We start from the raw sequence: 19698 nt of genomic DNA, 5'->3' as shown, positions 1-19698 counted from the left end.
AGGGAGGGAGGGAGGGAGGGAGGGAGGGAGGGAGGGAGGGAGGGAGGTTGGATGGATTCAACAATACAAGTCTGTAATCCCATCCTTGTGGGTTAGGGACAGAACTTCCGGAGCTTGCTAGCTACCTGGTCTAGCCAATTAGCTTTAGTTCAGTTAGAAATCATCTCTCACCCCCCACCTCCCCAAATGGTATAGATCAATTAAAGATACCTAAGGTAATCCTCTGGCCTCCACACACAGATGCACATGAACTCAGACATAGAATACTAAAATACAGACTTCCAATAATGTCCCAGTATCGGTTCATGGTGACAAATGTGTTACACAGTGTACGATGAATGAGAGGAAACTGGGTGTGGGATATATGGGGATCCTGAAAAGCTCAATCTGTTCTAAAACGGAAGGTTATTAAAAAGGAAAAGGAACACGTCCTACCTGTGGAAGCATAGCAAGTCAACAGAGTGCACAAAAATGGTACCGTGGACCGGGAGACAAGATCTCTGCTTTGACAGAACTTTAGGGACAGAGGCTATCTCCTCTCTTCCCTAAGCTGCAGAGCATGCCTGAGGCCCATGACTTCAGTTTAAGAAGTCCCTTAAGTCAGGGTGGCAGTGAGTCTCTGACACCTTGGGAACAAATGTAAAGAATACAGTGGGGCAGGGGGAAGTAGCAGCCTGTACCCCTTCCAGACAGAGTGACTTCAAGCTGTGTGCTATCAACTGATTGTACTTTTACTACTTTAAAAAAAAGAAACGAGGATTTTAAAATGCATTTTGAGTGATTCCTAAACCACCATTATTAAACAGAATCCCAGACTCTACGGCTCATTGTTACTAATGTGCCAAGTTATGAAGGTCAATGTAAGCTGCCCGTGGGAGGGCCGAGTGGTGGTCTCACTGTCTGCTTCAGAAGCAGCTGCTCAGCATCCCGTCTCCTCAGCTCGGGTCACAGTGCAAAGCTTGGCTCACTGAGAACGTTTAGAACACTTTGCCACGCCTTTTCCTGCTTCCTAAATTCAGCCCTTCGGGACACCTCATAAGAGCAGGTGCTAATGCGGCATCAAAACCTGCTTAGGCTTCAGCTAAATTAAGTAACAAACAATATTTATCCTGAGGTGAATAAAAAGGTTTACTCATTGCCAAGACTCTCACACACCCATCTCTAACCAAGAAGCTATCCCCAGTAGACACCAGCACACAAAGGAAAAATTATCTTCTTCAATGGAGTCTCACTGAGTATACAAACCACACTCAAGGGCAGGCCCCACACCCAGCAGATGGTCAACTCTGAATGAACGAATGATGCTTTGGGAGGTTTTGTTTTGTCTTGTCTGTCTCCTGATGATTTGGCTGTCTTCCCCTTACTGGTCTTTTACTTATATATTCTGGTTTCTGATTTCATGCTTTAATGGGTTTTCTGTGTGCCCCGTCTCTGCGTGTGTGCATATGTGTGTGTGTGCGTGTGTTGCTTTTTTCTGTTTTGTTCTATCCTGTGTTTTTGCTTTTTTTATTTTTCCTGTTTGTTTTCTAAAGATTGAGATAAAGAGTTAATAGGTGGGAGGGATCTGGGAAATAAGGGAAAACTTACCAGAATATGTTATATGAAAAATCTATGTTCAATTAAAAAAAATTTAGTTCCTAACACACAACTCATTTTAAGGCAACAGAGTTGTCTGCTAAACTCTAATGGCTTCAATGCTCAGGATGTAATACACAAAAGAACAAATGTTTCCTGCCCCTGAACAATGTTTTATACCTGGGTACCTCTTATTAAATTACTTGTGACTGCGAGTTTGACACACATGACAGCACAGCCCATATTTAAAACAAAAGCGATCGTTTTAGTGAAAATGACTTTTATTTTAAAATCAAGTGCACAGCACTCACTGACCCTGCTGTGTAGACCCTGCTGTGTAGACCCAGCACTGTACTCACTGTGTGTAGTTAGTCAGAGCACAGATATTTTGGTTTGCATTTTGTACTTGAATAGTGTTTATTTCATGGACTCTGGTTAAGTCCTTTACACACATCATTAATCTTTTCACAGTACACATTTAATGATGGTCCAGTAATCTCAAAACAGAAAAAAACCTTTAAGACTAATTAATAAATTAAACAAAATGAAACCCACACACTCCCACCCCCCAGCTAACTGTCGTTGAGTTGCATTTATATTGAATCCTGCTGTTTTTAGAAACAGTCATGATTCTCCAGCCTCCCCATCCGGGAATGCAGCAATAGTCATGAATTATCTGACTCCACCCCCAGAAGGATTAATCCAGTGTTCTTTAGCTTTTTAAATATAAACTGGAAAGTGTTAATAAGCTTTTTAAAAAAGGCAAGTATTCTTTGACAACAAGAATGACACATAACCAATCAATAAAAGCACTGACAGGACATTAAGTTACCACAGGCACTGACTGTTGTTTCAAGTTAGGATTCTATCCCAATCTCTTACATTCATAGCATTACTGAGGTAGTTACAACACTGAAAATTGGACTCCATGTTGCTGGGCTCTATCTGTGAACGTGAAAGATACATTATCTTTTGAACCTACTTCCTCCTAATAATTCAAGTTTTCTTAAGAGTTTATAAAATCCAATTAGCAGCCATTTTAAAGAGGAAAAGCGATACGTTCCTACAACAGTTTTCACGCTTGAAAACCATTCACGAGTGTTCTTACCTGAGTGGTTTTCATCACTGACTAGTAAGTCCACACCATGCCTTATGTACGCTAAATATAAAAGTTAGCTTCCTTTTAAGGAAAACATTTCTCTAAGAATTCCTGTTGGCAGAAGCTACCCACCGCACTTCTCCACCGGAGCTTCCTCTCTCAGTCCACCACGCTGTGGAGCCCTGCCCTGCCCTGCCCTGCCCTTCCCTTCCCAGCAAAGGCCACTGACTCCTGCTGCACATCCACATCTTTACAGTGAGCTCTCATCAATACCCACTATGGTCTCTCAGCGGCCACAGTTTCCCTTCTATTCAAGTGCTCTCTTATAAAAACACACACATCTGACTCGTCTTAAGCCAGGAAGTCTCCCTCCACCAGCTCTCTGCTCTTCCATGGTTAAGAGTATACCAGACTCACAGCTTATCACTTCTCACGTCTGTCCTCCCCACCTCCTGACGGTACCTCACGGCCAGGTTGCCCTTGCTATGACGACTGTTGCTGTTTCACTCACGCCCAGTACAGTGAGTTGTCCCTGCGTAGTTACAGTCAACCACAGAAAGCAGCTATTGGAGTCAATGCCCTGCCCTGACTTTCTGGATCCCAAGGGTGCTCAAGAACCACCCTCCCCACAAAGTGCGGCACCAGCCCGACCTGAGGACGACCCTAGCCACCCTCAACTCCAGAACAATCCTACCCGACTCCACTCTAGCACTGACCCTTTCCAGGAGGCCTTCCCCTGAACACTGTCTTACGAGTGACAACCAATCTGAGTACAGGCCTCTGACTGCACTGCGTGATGCGCACGCCGTCCATGCACGAACTCAGGACCCATGTCGTTCGTCCTGTGCTATGATCTAGTCTCATCCCAGCAGGGGCACTGCAGCCTTACACAGGTAGTTCATGTCCTAACATTCCCAAGGCATGTTGGTTACAACTAAGTGTTTCCAAGTACTACAAGTTCCCTGAGTTAGATGTGCTAAACCCTGAAGAATCGGGGCTGACCACTTAGGGGGAAAGGTAGCAGAGCAAAACGAAAATTATGACCATGATTTCAAGGTATGTATCTGCTTCGCCTCTAACTGTAGTATATAAATCCAGCACCTATATTTATGATATGAAGTTATATAAAATCATATGGATTTTTTAACTGCACAGATTAGTATACTTAGCAACCGATGAGTTTGAATTTAGAAACCTACCAGTAGGTCACAAAACTCTGAGCTGCAGGATTAAAACAATTCTTCAAAAATTAATACTGTAACTTTCCTTCATAGAAGATGGTTTGGCAAGTCCACAGACAAACACTAAGTCTTTGACATGTATGCCAGCATAAGGCCAAAGCCCACCACAGGTCAAATCTTAGAATGGCAAATTTTCTGCTGTATTGAGCATTTCGAAATATTTGAACCATCAGCCAAGGACTGGGACATTTCTGTCACATAGGATTTGACACATGTCACTACTTTCCAAGTCCTCCTAGGTACTCATGGTACTGAAAGGGATACTCAGTCTTCTGGTGCTGGGGCCATTGCTCTGTGGTACTATTTGTATCCTTTCCTTCTGAAGAGGAGTACATGAGCTTGCTCCAGAGCTCTCCGTCTCAGAACCGTCTGGGTTATCTATGACCCGCACACATACGTCATCACCTCTCAAAGCATGGGGTAATGCATGGGAAATGCTCGTTTATCTGGTAACTCCGGTTATAGGAAACACTGAGGCAGGGTTTAACTTCCACTGGTATTGCCAGGGACATCCCAACACCAGTCTGCATGTGGCCAAGGCCCTGAACACTGGTCTGAAAGCCGGCAGGACAAGTCTGCAGCGTGTAAGACGAGGTGTGTGTGGTAGACACAATCTGCTGACGGCTTGGCTGTTCTGACACAGGATGTCGATACTGCACGGAGGTCTGATGAAGATACTGAGGCTGCTGGAAGTGAACTGGCCGTGAGGGCTGCGCTGTCTGGAACACAGTCAGCTGTGCTGACTGAGGAGCCGACTGTCCCCTCTGTTTGTTTGCTTCTTTCACGTCATTGTCGTGAGCACTGAGAGGAAGAAAGGGAACAGTAACAGCACCTGGCAAAAACACAGCGAAGCCCCTCCTCCACCCCCGCCACTGCTCTCTCCACAAACCACCACTGCTGCCACCCAGGTCACTGTCAGTCCAGCAAGTCACACCTTCCCTGTATCCTTCTCAAGTGTCCATCTTGACATGAGCAGTGCTGGTGGCTTTGGGGACTCTAGGTTACACCCTGGCAACTCTTAAATTCAGTGGTATGGACATGGGAACGGAGTAAGAGTGGCCTGGACTCAGTGCTGTGGGTCTGCTGACATACAACAACAGCTCCTTGTCCTGCCAAGTGCTGAGGGTCATAGCAGTGACAGGGTCACAGCAGAGGGCTCCTGGGCTGCAGAGCCCGTTTGTTCACAGTAGCGAGCGACTGACAGAAGTGCTCTGAGAACCCCGAGCCTCTGAGAAGTAACTTTTAGGATACATACACAAAGGAAAATGCCACCTAGAAACTGTAAATGCAAGAGCAAAAAGGCTTACAGCAGCAGCCGCTCAATGCACTGCACCAAGAAGTCCCAGGAGTAAGCAGTGAGACGGTGCAGTCTTGTGGGCCATGTTGGAGACAGACGAAGGATAATCCTCGAAGAAGCCACACATGCAGCAGCTACTAAAGAAGGTGCATAATTTAGAAAGGCATAATCTGTGGAGACATCAAAAAGGAACTTGAGCAAAAGAACGCGTGAGTCAGCACGCAGTCACACGAGGGCGCTCTCAGCGACTCACCTTGCAGAGACACTTCCAGGAAGTAGTCCGCATACTTGGCCATGTAAAGTTTAGTCTTTTCCAGGCAAACCATCGGCCAGCCGTCATGAAGGTCTGTCTCGTGTACTGCCTCAGAGAGGTAATACTCAATGAAATGGGCAGCCGTGGGAAGGCAGAGGTTCCACTGAAAGGTCTCTAGGAGCAGGAGCTCCATGTGCAGCAAGTTCTGCTTCGTCAGCACCAGGTTCATATTAGTCATGCAGCCCAGGCTGTTGAGCTGCTCCAGCTTAGGCACGCTGTCCTCTTTCTCTTCAAATTTGCCTTGTAAAGAGGAGTGGGAATGTTAGCAAAGTGCTGTTCGGAGGTCTCGCCAGCTAAATGGGATGTGCCAGCAGGACTCAGGTTTAAGAACAGTCTCCTCTGTGTCCTACAGATGCACTTCACCAGAACGCTCTTCTGTCCAGTGTCATCCTCTTCCTAGGATGTCCCCACCCTTGACCTTTAACCATTCTCTGAAAACAACATGTGCATATACTTGAAGTGTGCCCTGTGGCACAAAGGGAACAGTCCATGTGCTAACAAGGCCAGGGGTTTTTGTGGGCAGAGGGTAATTGGAGAACATTATTTTAGTGTCAAGAATTTAACATGAGAACTTTACGTGGCCGAATGCTCGGCCACTGAGCTAGTAGTTCTTTACACCTTTTTTTTTTTTTTCTTTTTCTTTTTTTCGGAGCTGGGGATCGAACCCAGGGCCTTGCGTTTGCTAGGCAAGCGCTCTACCATTGAGCTAAATCCCCAACCCCTGAGCTAGTAGTTCTTAACTTCTTCTGAAAACCAGTCAGCACCAAGTATATTTAATCTTGGCAAGTTTTCAGCATAATCTCAAGAGCAGAGAAAAACAAACGATGGAGGGAAAACCGAGTAAATGTGTCTAATACAGGCACTTCTATTTCACAAACAAAAGCACAAAGAGTAAGCCTACTGCTAAGTCTCTTTTCTGTACATGTGTTTTTAAGAAACAGAGCGGGACTAGGTATGTGGTGCATGCACACAGCACGTGTGCCTGTAATCATTTGGTAAGCTGACACAGAACAGGAAGTAAGAGGCTACAATACAGACTACATAGTGAAAAGCTCACTGAGGTGGTTCAGTGGGGAGAGGTGCTCAGTGTGCAAGCCTGGAAACCTGAGTGCACCCCCAGAACCCCAAGGGTGGAAGCAGAGATCAAACTTCACAAAGTTGTCCTCTGATCGCCACAAAGCACACATAACCCCAAGGCGGTGCTTCCCTTCCCTCTAGTACTGTTTGAAAGCCAGAGGGAGGGGAGGAAGATTCTTATCCTCTTTTAAATCCCTTAGCAAAGCAGAACAGTAGTGAAGGTCACACTGTGGAGCTCATTATCTGAAGCATTAACTTCTCAGAACATATCCAACTGATGTTCCAACTATTCACGGTGAGGGGTAAGCTTTCCTTTCTACCTAAGAAAAATGTTCCTATGGATTATGAAACAGCTTCCATTTCCATTTCCAAATAAACATTCCTATGCATAAAGCATGCCCTTGGGTACGTCTGTCTCTGGGACATGGTGGTTCACAGAAGAACAGAGACTGGGACTATAGCACACACTCTCTCAGAACTGTGTTCTATTTTACACTGAAGATAAAAAATTATAATTATAGATTTCTCTCAAGGGATTATACACTAATTCTTTTTCAAAACTATTATTAGAAAGTTATTTTCCAGAAGCACACATTATTATATATAAAATTGTTTTAATATCTTGACAATGATCTCAATATCATCTGCTTTCCTTGGAAACCTTGTAATTTTAATCTACCCATTTATAAACAAGGAAACTAATATTTCCTGGTGAAGGGTCTCTTCTTGAAGGGCTGGATTTGTAACACTGGTTAAAGCTGGTACCACAGATGGCAGAGGCCAGGGCCACTGGGCGGGCCGGTGTGCTGGTGGTGGGTAGCCAGAGGGGCTTTGCTCACACTGGCTCATCTCGGAGATAAAGAAAATCCTGCTGCTTACCTAGGAGTCTGCTTAGGGAACAGAACAGGGCTAGGAAGATGTGTCCCTGACACCAGGAAGTGCTAAGCTATTTTGAAAAAAATTTAAACCCAAAGAAGCAGGAGACAGCTATTCTTGCTCTAGAGAGAATGTGAACTTCTTTAAATCTAAACTCCAACTGCTCTTGAATGAGCTTTATCCACACGTTAGCAACTGTTTTACAAAACGACACTGCTGGCCCTTTTCAATTTTAATTTCAAAACACAATTTACACTGCCCAGGCTGGTCTCCGGAGTATCAGAATCCCAGATACACCCCACCCCACCGCTGCCGCCATCTCTCCAGCTCGAAACCATTCTAAATATTACTGCTGAGGAGGAAAACTTAATAATGCAGACTTTAAGGATCCAGACAGCCTCTCCCAGTTCAAGTCATGTGAAAATGGCATTTTACAATACCACGACAGTGGTCTTCACATTACAGTGGTGCTCAGTATTACCACTGAGCAGGAAAGGAAGCTACTGTTCCCAGAGTAATCACAAAGCTCGGTGGAGGAGAATGGTGCAGGTGGTTGCTGTCTCCCATGAGTCACTAAGGCTTTCAAGCACTTGGCCAATTGGGTAGCAGCAGTACTGGCTGCACACTTCAAAGAAATGTTATAAAAGTTAATGAGTTTATTTATGTCACATTTTAAGTTGCTTTGAAAACATTAATATACCATAATTCACCATAATTCAAGGATCAAGGGGGTTTCAAATTCCCCCTTTGAAACTTTCATCATCAAAAAATAAAAACTATTTATGGTCAATTTCAAGCTCAAGAGACCAAGGCATTACGTAAGGTTAGCCAGTTCACCCAAGGACAGTAAGGTGAGTGAAACCAAAACTGAAGGGCAGACGGACGACTTTTACATTCCCAAACCAAAGCACAACGCCAGACTACATGGGACAGCTATCAGGATGGCAGACTGTATCTATGTTTATAAATATTCAGCTATAAGTGTTAGGAGTCTATACGCTGATTTTCAAATTTAAAAATAAACTGCATGGGCTGGAGAGACGGCTTACCCATTAAGAGCTCTGGTTCTTCCAGAGGACCCATAATGGCAGCTCAAAACTGTCTGTAACTCCAGCTTTAGGGAATCCGACACCCTCATACAGACATTCATAAAGGCAAAACACTAATGCGCGTAAAATAAAAATAAAATAAATTTTATGCCAGGCACAGTGCACAGGCTTTTAATCCTAGTTCTTGGGAGCAGAAGCAGGTGGTTTAGGCCAGTTTGGTCCACCTAGGAGGCGTCAAGTCAGCCAGCTACACAGTAAGACCCTGTGAAAATAGACAAGTGAGACACTGCACAATAACCACACTGGGTTCTAATCCAGTCTTAAGTTCTTAGGAACCTTTCCATCATGGACGGGGGAACACACCCAACCACATGGACAAGAACTTCCCGAGCTGTGAAAACACGAGCCCGTGCGTCTGCACCTATCCCTGTGTTAACCGCCTGTGTCTCTTATTCCACAGATCACAAAGATCGGGGTTTCACCTGACAGGAAATACCAGAAGCCATGTGACTATATCGATAAAGGACTCAGACAGGAAACGAGGACACAGGAAATTCATCTGATTCCCAGAAAATAAAGAATCAGAGGCCAGAAACAAAATACCATGTTGTCTTCCCTTTGCAGGAAATGTAAGATCAGACATGGAAACCGTGGTTCCAAAGTCAGCCACAAATGACAGCTTCGTGGTGGAGACAACCGACACAGTGACTAGGCTGACGATGCTCTCTGGTGCCCAGCCAGTGTTCTCTCCCTTCATTACCAACTCGGAAAGTCATCCACACTGTACACAAAGAATCCTCACAAGCACTAAGGCCATCAGCTTAGAAGAGAAGCAGAGAAAGAACAGGAAAAGGCAACTTATGGGGTCTGGGAAGCAAATTCATTAAAAAATAAGACTTAAATCAAGCCAACTGTAAGCTTTAATTTTTCACCTAATAAAAAATAAAACTTAAGTCGGTATTGGTGAGCAAAGGGAAACATCACTTGCTACAAACTGTTAGCACTAACAGCCTCTGACTGAAAGTCTTCACCTTGAGTCCACGATCATGAGCATCTATCAGAAGCCTCATTTCAAGGCTGCTTGCAAACTACCTGCAAGCTCAAGGCTGCTCGAACAAGCCAAAGCAAGCCACAGAAAACAACCAAAATGTAAGAAGTTATTTTCCTGAGAAATACAGATCACTTTAGAAACAGGCAGAGTCTTTAGGAGTGGAACAGGGAAACTGGTCCATACAAAGCAACACTTTCTATACTGCAGTTTTCCTATGTGGCTCTATTTGCTCCTAAGAACAACTTTATAAGCCCAGTGTCTTTATTTCCATTTTATAGAGAATTAACCTGAGACTCAAAGTACTGCACTGGTGATTTAAACCTACAAACCTACAATCTGACTCCTCACTAGTACAAGTGCTTTCTTTTTTTTTTTTTTGGTTCTTTTTTTCGGAGCTGGGGACCGAATCCAGGGCCTTGCGCTTCCTAGGTAAGCGCTCTACCACTGAGCTAAATCCCCAGCCCCTACAAGTGCTTTCAAATCAGAGAACATCCAGGCTCCTTCTTCCCACCTCAGTAGTGTAGCTCCCCAGGCAGGCGGGTAAGCATTAGTTCCAAGAACATACAAACTCTGATCTGTCTTTGGCCACATTACACACAGCACCCAATCTATTAAATAATTGTCTCCTGATCTAATAGTTATGAACTATTCTTTATTTCATAATACACCCTCGTATGTAGGGAGCAGACAGTGGGCAGTCAGAATATGAAGTCAATCTTTCTAATGGAGAGCTGCCACTGGTATCCAAATGGAAGAAAACAGGTGACAGAATATAAGAAATGCTGGCTACGGTGGCACAGGCCTTTAATCCCAGCAAGTGCACAGCAGAGGCAGGTGGATCGCTGAAGTTGAGGTCACCCTGGTCTACAGAGCAAGTTCCAGGACAGCCAGTCCTATAAAGAGAAACCCTGTGCGGGGCAAGGATTGAGAAAGAAGGAAAAAAAAAATACAAGAAATACTAAAATAATCCCACGAATTTATACGAAGTATCAGACACTAAAAACAGACTATTGGTTTATAAGTGTACAAAGCTTTTTTGACCCATATGAGAGACTGAGAGAGGGGAGGCTATATTGTTGCTAACTAAATTCCAATCTTCAGTTCCTGACCTAGTGGGGAGAATTGCTCCAACTCCGTAGGGCTGATGGGTTACCTGGACACGCCCCACTCCACAGTGGAAAAGTGGAATGTAAAAGCAGTTCTCTCAGGAAAACGGGTAAAAGGTGACAGCAGAACAAAGGGAGGAGGTATCAGGCTCTTCCAGTAGTAGCTGACTCCGGTGGTTTGAATGAGAATGTCTCCTAAGGTCGTATGTTTAAATGCTTGGTCCCCAGTGAGGTCTCAGAAGCCCCCACTGTTCCAGTTGGTATTCTCCCCCCGACCCCCGTCCCCTCTCTCTCGTGGATGTTTTCTCAACATGTAAACACTCAGCTACTGTTCCAGTACCGTGCTTGCCTGCCGCCATGCTCTGTGCCACAAAGGCACTGACACCTCCCTCTAGAACAGCAAGCCCACTAATGCCTTTGTAAGTTATGGTCACGGTGCTTTGTCGTGGCAGTAGGAAGTAACTAAGACAGTGACATGTGTCATTCATATCTAAACTAGCGCAAAGACAAACTACACCTTGTTACTAGAAAGAAAGAAGTTTTAAATTTAACAATTACACATTGCCACATAATTACACCAAATAATATCCCATAGAATAAAAGATCACAGCCATACACTGCACTACATTTCAACCTATCCTAAGACACTACAAGAATCAAATTCCCTTCCTCTGTTGTGGAAACAGCAGACTTAGCATCCTGCACACAGGCTCTTACCATACTGCCTGAATGTAGGTTCTACCATATCTGGCTTAAAATTCTTTAAGAACCAACTAAATCTCACAGTGAACCTTGGTGATTCCGTATAATATGAGACCCTACCTAGTTTGGTAAGTTAGTAAGCAAACTAATCACAATGTAAGCTATTTTATGAAACTACATTACTGTCACTCATAATTTCACAGTTCATCAAGTTTAGCTTCCTATTTGATTCAGAATACTCCGAGAACCACTGAAAGCAAGGTGGGACTTAGCAATCGTTGAGTTGACAGTAGCAGCCATAGGAGGCTAAAAAAAAATATTTTTCATTAATGATCTAAAAAAAGTAAGGTAGCACTCCCTGCTTTTATGTCTGATTGCCAGAGTTTGGCCTACTATGAGCATTATACCCTTAGTGTACATTCTATGGGATTAAACAAAACCAAACATGTTACCTGTGGACTTTCATACACCTGACCTATCAAGTATGGGTTTTTCTAATCTCATGTAGACAATTAAACATTAAAGGGCTTCAATTCAAAGCCAGTCACAAAACATCAGTAGTACTGTATAGGAGACATCCTTTGAGTATGAAACTTTGATTAAATTATGTGTAAGTACTACTTCTCTGTCTAGATCTTAGAGGAAAACCAATTTCTGTGGGAGAATAAGCTATTCGGGAAGTACAGAGTACTCTGATAAGAACTTGGCACCGGAGGCACACACTGGGACTAGGTTGATGTGTAGTAAGGGCTCTAAATGCTCCACTAAGCAGTTCCTACCCTAACGAAGGGCAGCAGGAAGCCATCACGGCTGGGGTTTTATTTACATTCATTTAGTTTCAAGAAGGATCTGAAGTTAATTTACAGAAGCCACTCAAGTAGAAGTCTCGGAGTAAGAAAATACAATCTAAGAGGACCAGGTATGGAAATGATCACTAACAGTGCACAGGGTTTCAGGTTTATTAGTGTGAAGAAGCTTCACAGCCTACCGGGAATGCTCTTATCATAGCAGCCATACTGGATTCAAACTTTTCAGTGAGATCTGAGGTCAAGGGGGATGATAGCAACTATATATTACTTTGAAATGAGGCTTAATGGCATAAATAATATAAAAACAGTATTACCAATTCCACTTCACATCAGATGTGACCTTTTTACATTACTGAATAAAGAGAATAAAAACTCAATTTTAATTATTTTACTTGTCCTTTCTCTTTAGTGCAGACACTAGCAAACCTCAAAATGAGTTTTGGCACCAAGAGGCCTAGTAGCACATTCTAAGTGGGCAATAAATACAGTTCTATCAGATTATATACTGAAGCCACATTTGTACCCGTTGCAGAGAACCTGACTAAGTTCAGTAAGCCTATGTCAGCAGGCAAGACAAAGAAGTATGTGGCACCTTTAAGACAGAGTTTCTTAAAGTCAGCCTACATTCATGTTTTGAGAAAAAGAATCTTGGTTCTGGGTAACTGTTCTTCCAATTATAGGATATTTAGCAGCGCCCAAAGCATTTATGCATTAGAAACTAGTAGCATTCCCAAAGTTGCTTCTGGTTGTCAATCACTGATCAAGAAAAAATAGATCTCAATCAAAATGGTACATCAAAATCACCTGTGGGAATTTTAAAGTGTTAATAATAAAAGTACCCAATGCCTATTACTCAAATCCTGGCGCGGATCTTAGTTACTCCTCTCCTTGCTGTTCCTGAATGTGTTTGCTAAAGGAGAAGGATTTACTTTGGCTCACGGTCCAGAGGAAGACAGTCTATTGTTGGTGGGGAAGACAGTGGTAGGAATGGCTCCATCTGTAGGGAACAGGAAGCAGAGGCAAGGGAATGTAAGGGGTTAGCTGGCTTTCTCTTCTTCTCTTTATGTAGTCCTGGCTCCAGCAGGTAGTGTCATTTGCATTCAAAGTGGGTTTTTCCTTAGTTAAACCTCTCTGGAAATTCCCATGTGTAAAGTATGTCTCCTAGGAGATTCAAAATCATGTTTAGTTGACAATTACCAGTATTGTCTGTGGTGCCTAGAATTTGTAACAATCTTGATGAGGTAGGGTTTGGGCATTTGTTGTTCTAAAGAAATGCCTGAACTATTTTTTAATATCTAGCTAACAACCATAATACACATTTCTTAAAAGTAATAACAGGAAATGACTGGGCTTTGATAATAACTCAGTGAGTTCTCCACAGTTTTATCATATAAGCAATGCACGTCTTGGGTTGTGTAAATCAGAGCCATACTCACTTGCCAGAAGCAGACAGGAGAGTGCAACTAAATGCAGCTGCTGGATGGAGCTGTCATAGCGGTCCATGAACAGGTCCAGCAAGTAGACTGCAAGATGTCGGGCAGAAGGGCAGAGTGTGAAGCGATTGCTCACAATGGCGATCAAATCAGCAAAATACCGCCTGAGATTCAGCTGAGGAGACTGGCCCTTGTAAGAAGGCAGCTTCAGCTCCTAAATGAAGAGGAAGAGTATTCCATCTATAGACATATCCTCATAATATCAAGAAAACATTTTGCTAACATATTATGTAGTAATTAATAGCTTAAAGACATGCTTTGCTTGAAGGGAATGCAGAAATAGTTGAGTGGAAGGCGTAGGCTTTAAGAAAAACACACACACAGCCAACCATACTGCAAATACAATCTTCCTCCGAGGAGGTCAACACTTTGGTTGAAAGGGAGCAGACTGGTGAGCAGGCTCCTGGAACTATGCAAACAATGTACCTGCAGGGTTGGGAAGGACCCAACAGCATCTTGTAATCTTGCTTCCCTCCCGTAAGTCACAATCTTTATTTTGCTTTATTTTGCTAACATTATTTATATACCTAATATTTTTCTAATCAAGACAATATTAAACAATTTATTTTAAAATTCTGTATTATTAGGAGATTCTGTGGGTGGGAATATAACTTAATTCCTATCATGTACTAAGTCCTGAGTTCAGTTCACACAACATGAAACATACACACACACACACACACACACACACACACACACACACACACACACACGGGAGGGAGGTTGTACAAATGTGTATCAAGATGGAAGGCTTTGAAATTCATTTTGTAAGATCTGTGTGACGTTGAGACTAAACCTCACAGGTAATCACAACAGAAGAACCATGAATACCAAAAGCACAGAGAGATAAAACAAAAATGAGACTTCATAAACAAAGTGTATCTTGAAGGGAACCATCAGACTGAAAAGGACAGTCCACAGGACAGGAGGAAACGTTTAAATTCATATATCTGATAAGACGTTATTAGCCAAATTACTTTTAAAGCTTTCTTTCTCTTGTTCTAGAATATGAGGAATTGAATCTATGGCCTGTTTGCACAGGCTAGAGACCATGTTACTGAGATACATTCCCAATCCTTCCCAAATTACACAAGGAATTCCTACAACTTAAAAGCAATAAAACAACCTAATTTTAAAGTGGGAAAATAACATAAATAGCCATTTTCCCTAGGAAAACAGACAAGCTTTCCAGGAAAGCATGGGGATCCAAACCAAACCCCCAGAACCTATAAAATGCTGGGGACAGCTGTCCATGCCTCCAACTTCAGCATCAGGGTAAGGCAGAGACAGGCAGACTCCCCGGGTTTGCTGGTTGCCAACCCAGCCAAAAAGAGTTCAGTGAGAGACGCTTTCCCAAGGCAATGCAATGGAGAGAGGAAGACACCCGGAGTATTAATTACACACACACCACACACACATGAATTCAATGTAACTTGAAGACATACAGAGAAAAAAAAAACAAAGAAACTAGCAAGCACATAAATAGATGCTCGACATCTTTAATCATTAAGAAAATGCAAAACCAAAACCACAAGCTTCTACTTCATACTCATCTAGAGTGCTATTATCAAAAAAAAACAGCCCATCCCCAAAGAGCCCTAAACAAAGGGAAAATAACAAGCATTGTGTAGGCTATGGAGAAACTAGACTCCCTGCCCATTACTAATGGTGATGTAAAGTGAGGTAACTGCTATGGACAGCGGTCTGGTAGTTCTCAAAAACTTAAATATAGAATCGCTCCAGGACTCCACATTTCCACTTTTAATCATATATCCCAAATATCTGAAAGGAGGGAGAGAAGACAGGCATTTGTACACCCATATCCATAACACCATTACCCACAATGAGCAAAATGTGGAACCAGCAACCCCAATGCATATGAGCAGATGTGTGGGCACACACACTCCTTGGCTTTCAAAAGGAAACTGACATATGCTGCAAGGGTGAACCCTGGAGATCACACACAAGGACAATTATTATATTAATATGATCCCATTTACCCGAAATATTTGGTCAAAGTCATAGAGGCTCAAAGTAGAATAGTGGTCACTGGGGTAGGGACCTGAGAACTGGGAAGTTCGTACTAAGTTTTAGTTCAGACAGCTGAAAACTTATAACTTAGATCCTCAGGGATAAACAGTGAAAACTGCCTCAAAAGAATTAGGATGCAGAGATCATACAATGCGCTGTTGAGAACATCAAAGAAGACCTAGGGGAAAGGGAGTTCTAGAAAAAGAGGCCTGAATATTACCTTAAAAGGTAAACTGGGGATCATACCTGGAAAATATTGGTGGGCTTTATTTTTTAACTATGTTAATCTTACCAACATTAGTAAAATCAGCCTGGAACCCAGGGCCATCAATGAGAGTTGGTTCTCACTGTTATCACTGTGTGAGCCATGGTATTTGTGGGCAGGCACACAGGTCATCAATGAGAGTTCATTCTCACTGTTATCACTGTGTGAGCCATGGTATTTGTGGGTAGGCACACAGGTCATCAATGAGAGTTCATTCTCACTGTTATCACTGTGTGAGCCATGGTATTTGTGGGCAGGCACACAGGTCATCAATGAGAGTTGGTTCTCACTGTTATCACTGTGTGAGCCATGGCATTTGTGGGTAGGCACACAGGTCATCAATGAGAGTTCATTCTCACTGTTATCACTGTGTGAGCCATGGTATTTGTGGGCAGGCACACAGGCCACAGTGCACACATGGAGATGAGAGTTGCTTTTCTCCTTCATCTTGGTGAACTCGGGGTAAAACTTGGATCATAAGCACCTTTATCTGTTAAGCTACATCCCCAGCCTCAACAGAAGAGTTAAAGTAGCACGAAGAACATGGTGCACTTGCCTTTCTCAGTGGGAAAGTACAAGTACTCACCAGACTGTCAGAACCTATTGTCTGCGCAGGTATGGAAAAGAAACTACGCTTTCCTCAGCTGCGTGTTCCCTCTGCTATCTTCCTTAGTGCCTTAGGATGGAATACCCTTGCTCAAATCACAGGATCGAATCGGGAATCCAGAGCACAGCAAGCCAGATGTAACACCGTAAGTCTCCTTTCTAGCCAGTTTGGAAATAAAGGCCTATAGGAAACTAACAGGTGCAACTACAACTCCTTGGACCAATACTCTTAGTTTCTCACAAAACTACGATTGTTCTCATTTGTCTGTGTAGCTCCTCAAATACTTTCCAGAGAGTTACGGGACTGGAAGATGGGGCAGAATGATAAGAAGAGAAGACAGGCAGTTAAAGGGACAGCTGAGTGGTAAGTCTTTTTGCATGGGAAGCTATATCTACAAAACTAGCCCAGTTGGCGTTCATTATATTTCACTTCTTCCCAGTCAATACAATGTTGGTCACATCAACTATTTCTTTAGAATTAGGTGGGTCTAAACCTAGAACATCTTTCATAGGAGATGAATGGCAACTGCCCTGGGGAAAAGCTACATTCAGATGCCTTCAACTTAAAAAACAGATCGTTGGAGTCTATTCGGGCAAGGGCCATGCCGGTGTCACCAGTTACTGCTCTAAATCCTTGCACATATTAAGGACTGATCAAACCACTGATTAATAGCGGACTTTAGCATTTTTAATGAGAAAATTTATTTAGCTTGACTCCAGTGCACTACAAATAGTGACCTGTCCAGCTGTAAAGTTAACATGAATCCTTTATAAAATGTTACCATTGCCTGAAATCGGGACCATGAAACTGAACTTAAAGACAACATAAAGGCAACCCTAAGTAGTTTGCAACAGGTGGCTGGAGACAGGCTTCAGAAGGAATCCTCCACATCCATCTGACTGCAGGGTTACCCTATTCCCTGGCTCCTTCAGAGACCATGTAAAAGCAACAAAACCTAACTTAAAAAAAAGAAAATTCTTCTTCTAAGATCACCTACAAAACTAATTCTGACAATTACTTATGATTAAAACTACCTACATATAAAATATTATAACTAAAAATCATAGAGATCACCATGAAAAAAAAATCTTTAAACTGTCACATACCCACACACAAAGTTATCATTTATACCAAGTTAACTAGTTTTGCTACACACACACACACACACACACACACACACACACACACACACACACACACACGAGCGTGCAATTTTATCAACAAGCCAAGATCCAGTGTCCCAACCTGCTTAATTTGGTCAGAAACACGATACAAATCTATTATCATTCTAAAATCCTTAAACTGAAAGCTGCAAGATCATATTAAAGAGTCAGCTGTTTTAATTCTTTCCAAGTTTTCTACACTTAACTCGGCCCTTTCCATCCAAGGTAAAACCGAGTTGAGTTAATCTTTCTGGATCTTTCCTCTGGCTGTCAGAGAAGCAGGGCTAGCGCATAAATCTGACTTATGACACACATGGTGAAAATCATTACTTAGACAACAATATACATACTTTGGTCCCAAAAGAGTGTATTCTTTTTTTTCAGTGTTTATTAAGTACACTGTTTCTGCTCTCTACACTGCCATTACCAAGGGTAGCTCCTTCTACCATAACAAGGCTTGCTGAATAGCCTCGATCTGAAGGACCAAGTAACAGTACGTTAGCACATACTCTTCCACTGTTCTAAGTTCCTCTACTGTATTTGCTTATCAGACTTCACGATCACCCCATAAGAAATGTTCCATCGTTATTTCTCCTTTTACAGATGACAGAAACTGAGAAACAGAAAATTAAGTAGTCTGAAGTCTCACGGCAAGTTTGGCAAAAGGCTGGAGAACGGAGTATGTATGGGGCTTACAACAGCTACTTGTAACAGCAAGGTATTTTCTAGTACAAGGCTCTCGCGCTCTCTCTCTCTCTCTCTCTCTCTCACACACACACACACACACACACACACACACACACACACACACACACACACACACCCATGGTCCACATGGCAACACTGGAACATCATCAACCTTCCTTCTCCCAACTACCACGCCCCAGTTCTCTTCACATTTACACGTTCTCCTGATGCATTCGAGGGAAGGAAGAAGTTAATTAACTTTGACAAATAAGCAAACTCGCCTTCTCTGGCCTGGAAGGAAGAGAGTAAAGAACCTGACTGGCCTTTCCAGGAAGCCCAAGAGCCGGGATGGGAAGGTCGGGTCTCGGGGTTACCTTGTACCGAAGCGCCTGGTGAATATCCGCAGCCAGCTGTCCTCGCCACCACTGCCCCTCCAGCTCCATGGAAGCCGGAGGCGCGCCCAGCCAGACGCCGCAACTTCAGTCTGGAAGACACGCCCCAGACGCGGTCACCGCCAGCAACTCTCCCCGTGTCCCCCCACGACCCTCCGCGCGCCCCCTCCTCCAGGGATGTGATCTCAGGTCACCCCGCGCGGCTGCTCATCTTCACCTGACCCGACCCCAAGCCATCCTCCAAGGCCAGTAAGGCCCGATCTACCCAGTTGGGAAGCTCCGGCTTAGTCTGCAATCGTCCGCTGCACGAGCTACAGAAAAGTGCGAGCTCGGAAAGCTCAGGGCCCGACGGCCCGCTTCGCGCTCTCTGAGTCCTGGGTTCGAACTCAGTCGCCCGCACATAGGCGCAGGAGCCCTGACTCTGTCGGGACGCCGCCGGAATGGAGGGTGACCAGGGCGCGAGGCCAGGTCCGCGCCGACAGCCCGGCACGCTCCACCACCCTGGGGATCTGAGGTGCGCCCGCCGCGGCGCGGCCCGGGAGCAACGAACAAAAGGCCGGGCGGGCCGGCAGCCGTGCTGCGCGCCTCGGAGCCTCCTCTCGCTTCGCTGCCCTCCCGCAGGCCTGCCCGGCCCACGCGGGTTCTTACCCGGAACCGCGGCCCTCACAGCCCCAGCCGGGCCGGCGTTCGCGGGGCGCCGGCAGCGTTCATGCCGCGGACAGTCGGCCGCGAAGCCCCCACCTCAGCTTGGGCCCAGCACCCGGGCGCTCGCGCCGCCCATTGTTAAAGGACCGGCAGGCGGCTCGCTGTACAAAGCCAGCGCCGGGGCACGGGCCGCCCGGCGCTGCCAATCCGCTCTCGCGAT

At 44.2% G+C, this 19698-nt stretch overlaps 1 protein-coding gene across 4 annotated transcripts; it reads right to left on the bottom strand.

Annotated features, from left to right (window-relative positions):
- Window positions 1-1838: 1838 nt before the first annotated feature.
- Window positions 1839-19646, bottom strand: Ccnj (cyclin J). Of its 4 annotated transcripts, none has more exons than XM_006231376.5 (6): window positions 19482-19510; window positions 18816-18925; window positions 13632-13842; window positions 5466-5765; window positions 5223-5349; window positions 1839-4716 (listed from the first exon to the last, which is right to left on the bottom strand). In XM_006231376.5, exons 2-6 carry the CDS (start codon window positions 18882-18884, stop codon window positions 4317-4319), a joined length of 1107 nt encoding a protein of 368 aa, XP_006231438.1. In that variant the 5' UTR covers window positions 18885-18925; window positions 19482-19510; the 3' UTR covers window positions 1839-4316. The 4 variants fall into 4 exon arrangements, with proteins under 4 accessions (XP_006231438.1, XP_006231439.1, XP_038965087.1 ...); XM_006231377.5 differs by having other exon boundaries at window positions 5223-5346; NM_001106369.1 differs by having other exon boundaries at window positions 1843-4716; window positions 5223-5382; window positions 19482-19646.
- Between the last annotated feature and the right edge of the window lie 52 nt (window positions 19647-19698).

Source organism: Rattus norvegicus, chromosome 1, assembly GCF_036323735.1.
Source record: "Rattus norvegicus strain BN/NHsdMcwi chromosome 1, GRCr8, whole genome shotgun sequence".
Lineage (NCBI taxonomy): Eukaryota > Metazoa > Chordata > Mammalia > Rodentia > Muridae > Rattus > Rattus norvegicus.
Note: the sequence above shows the minus strand (reverse complement) of the source record. Positions and strands in the feature narration are given on the sequence as shown.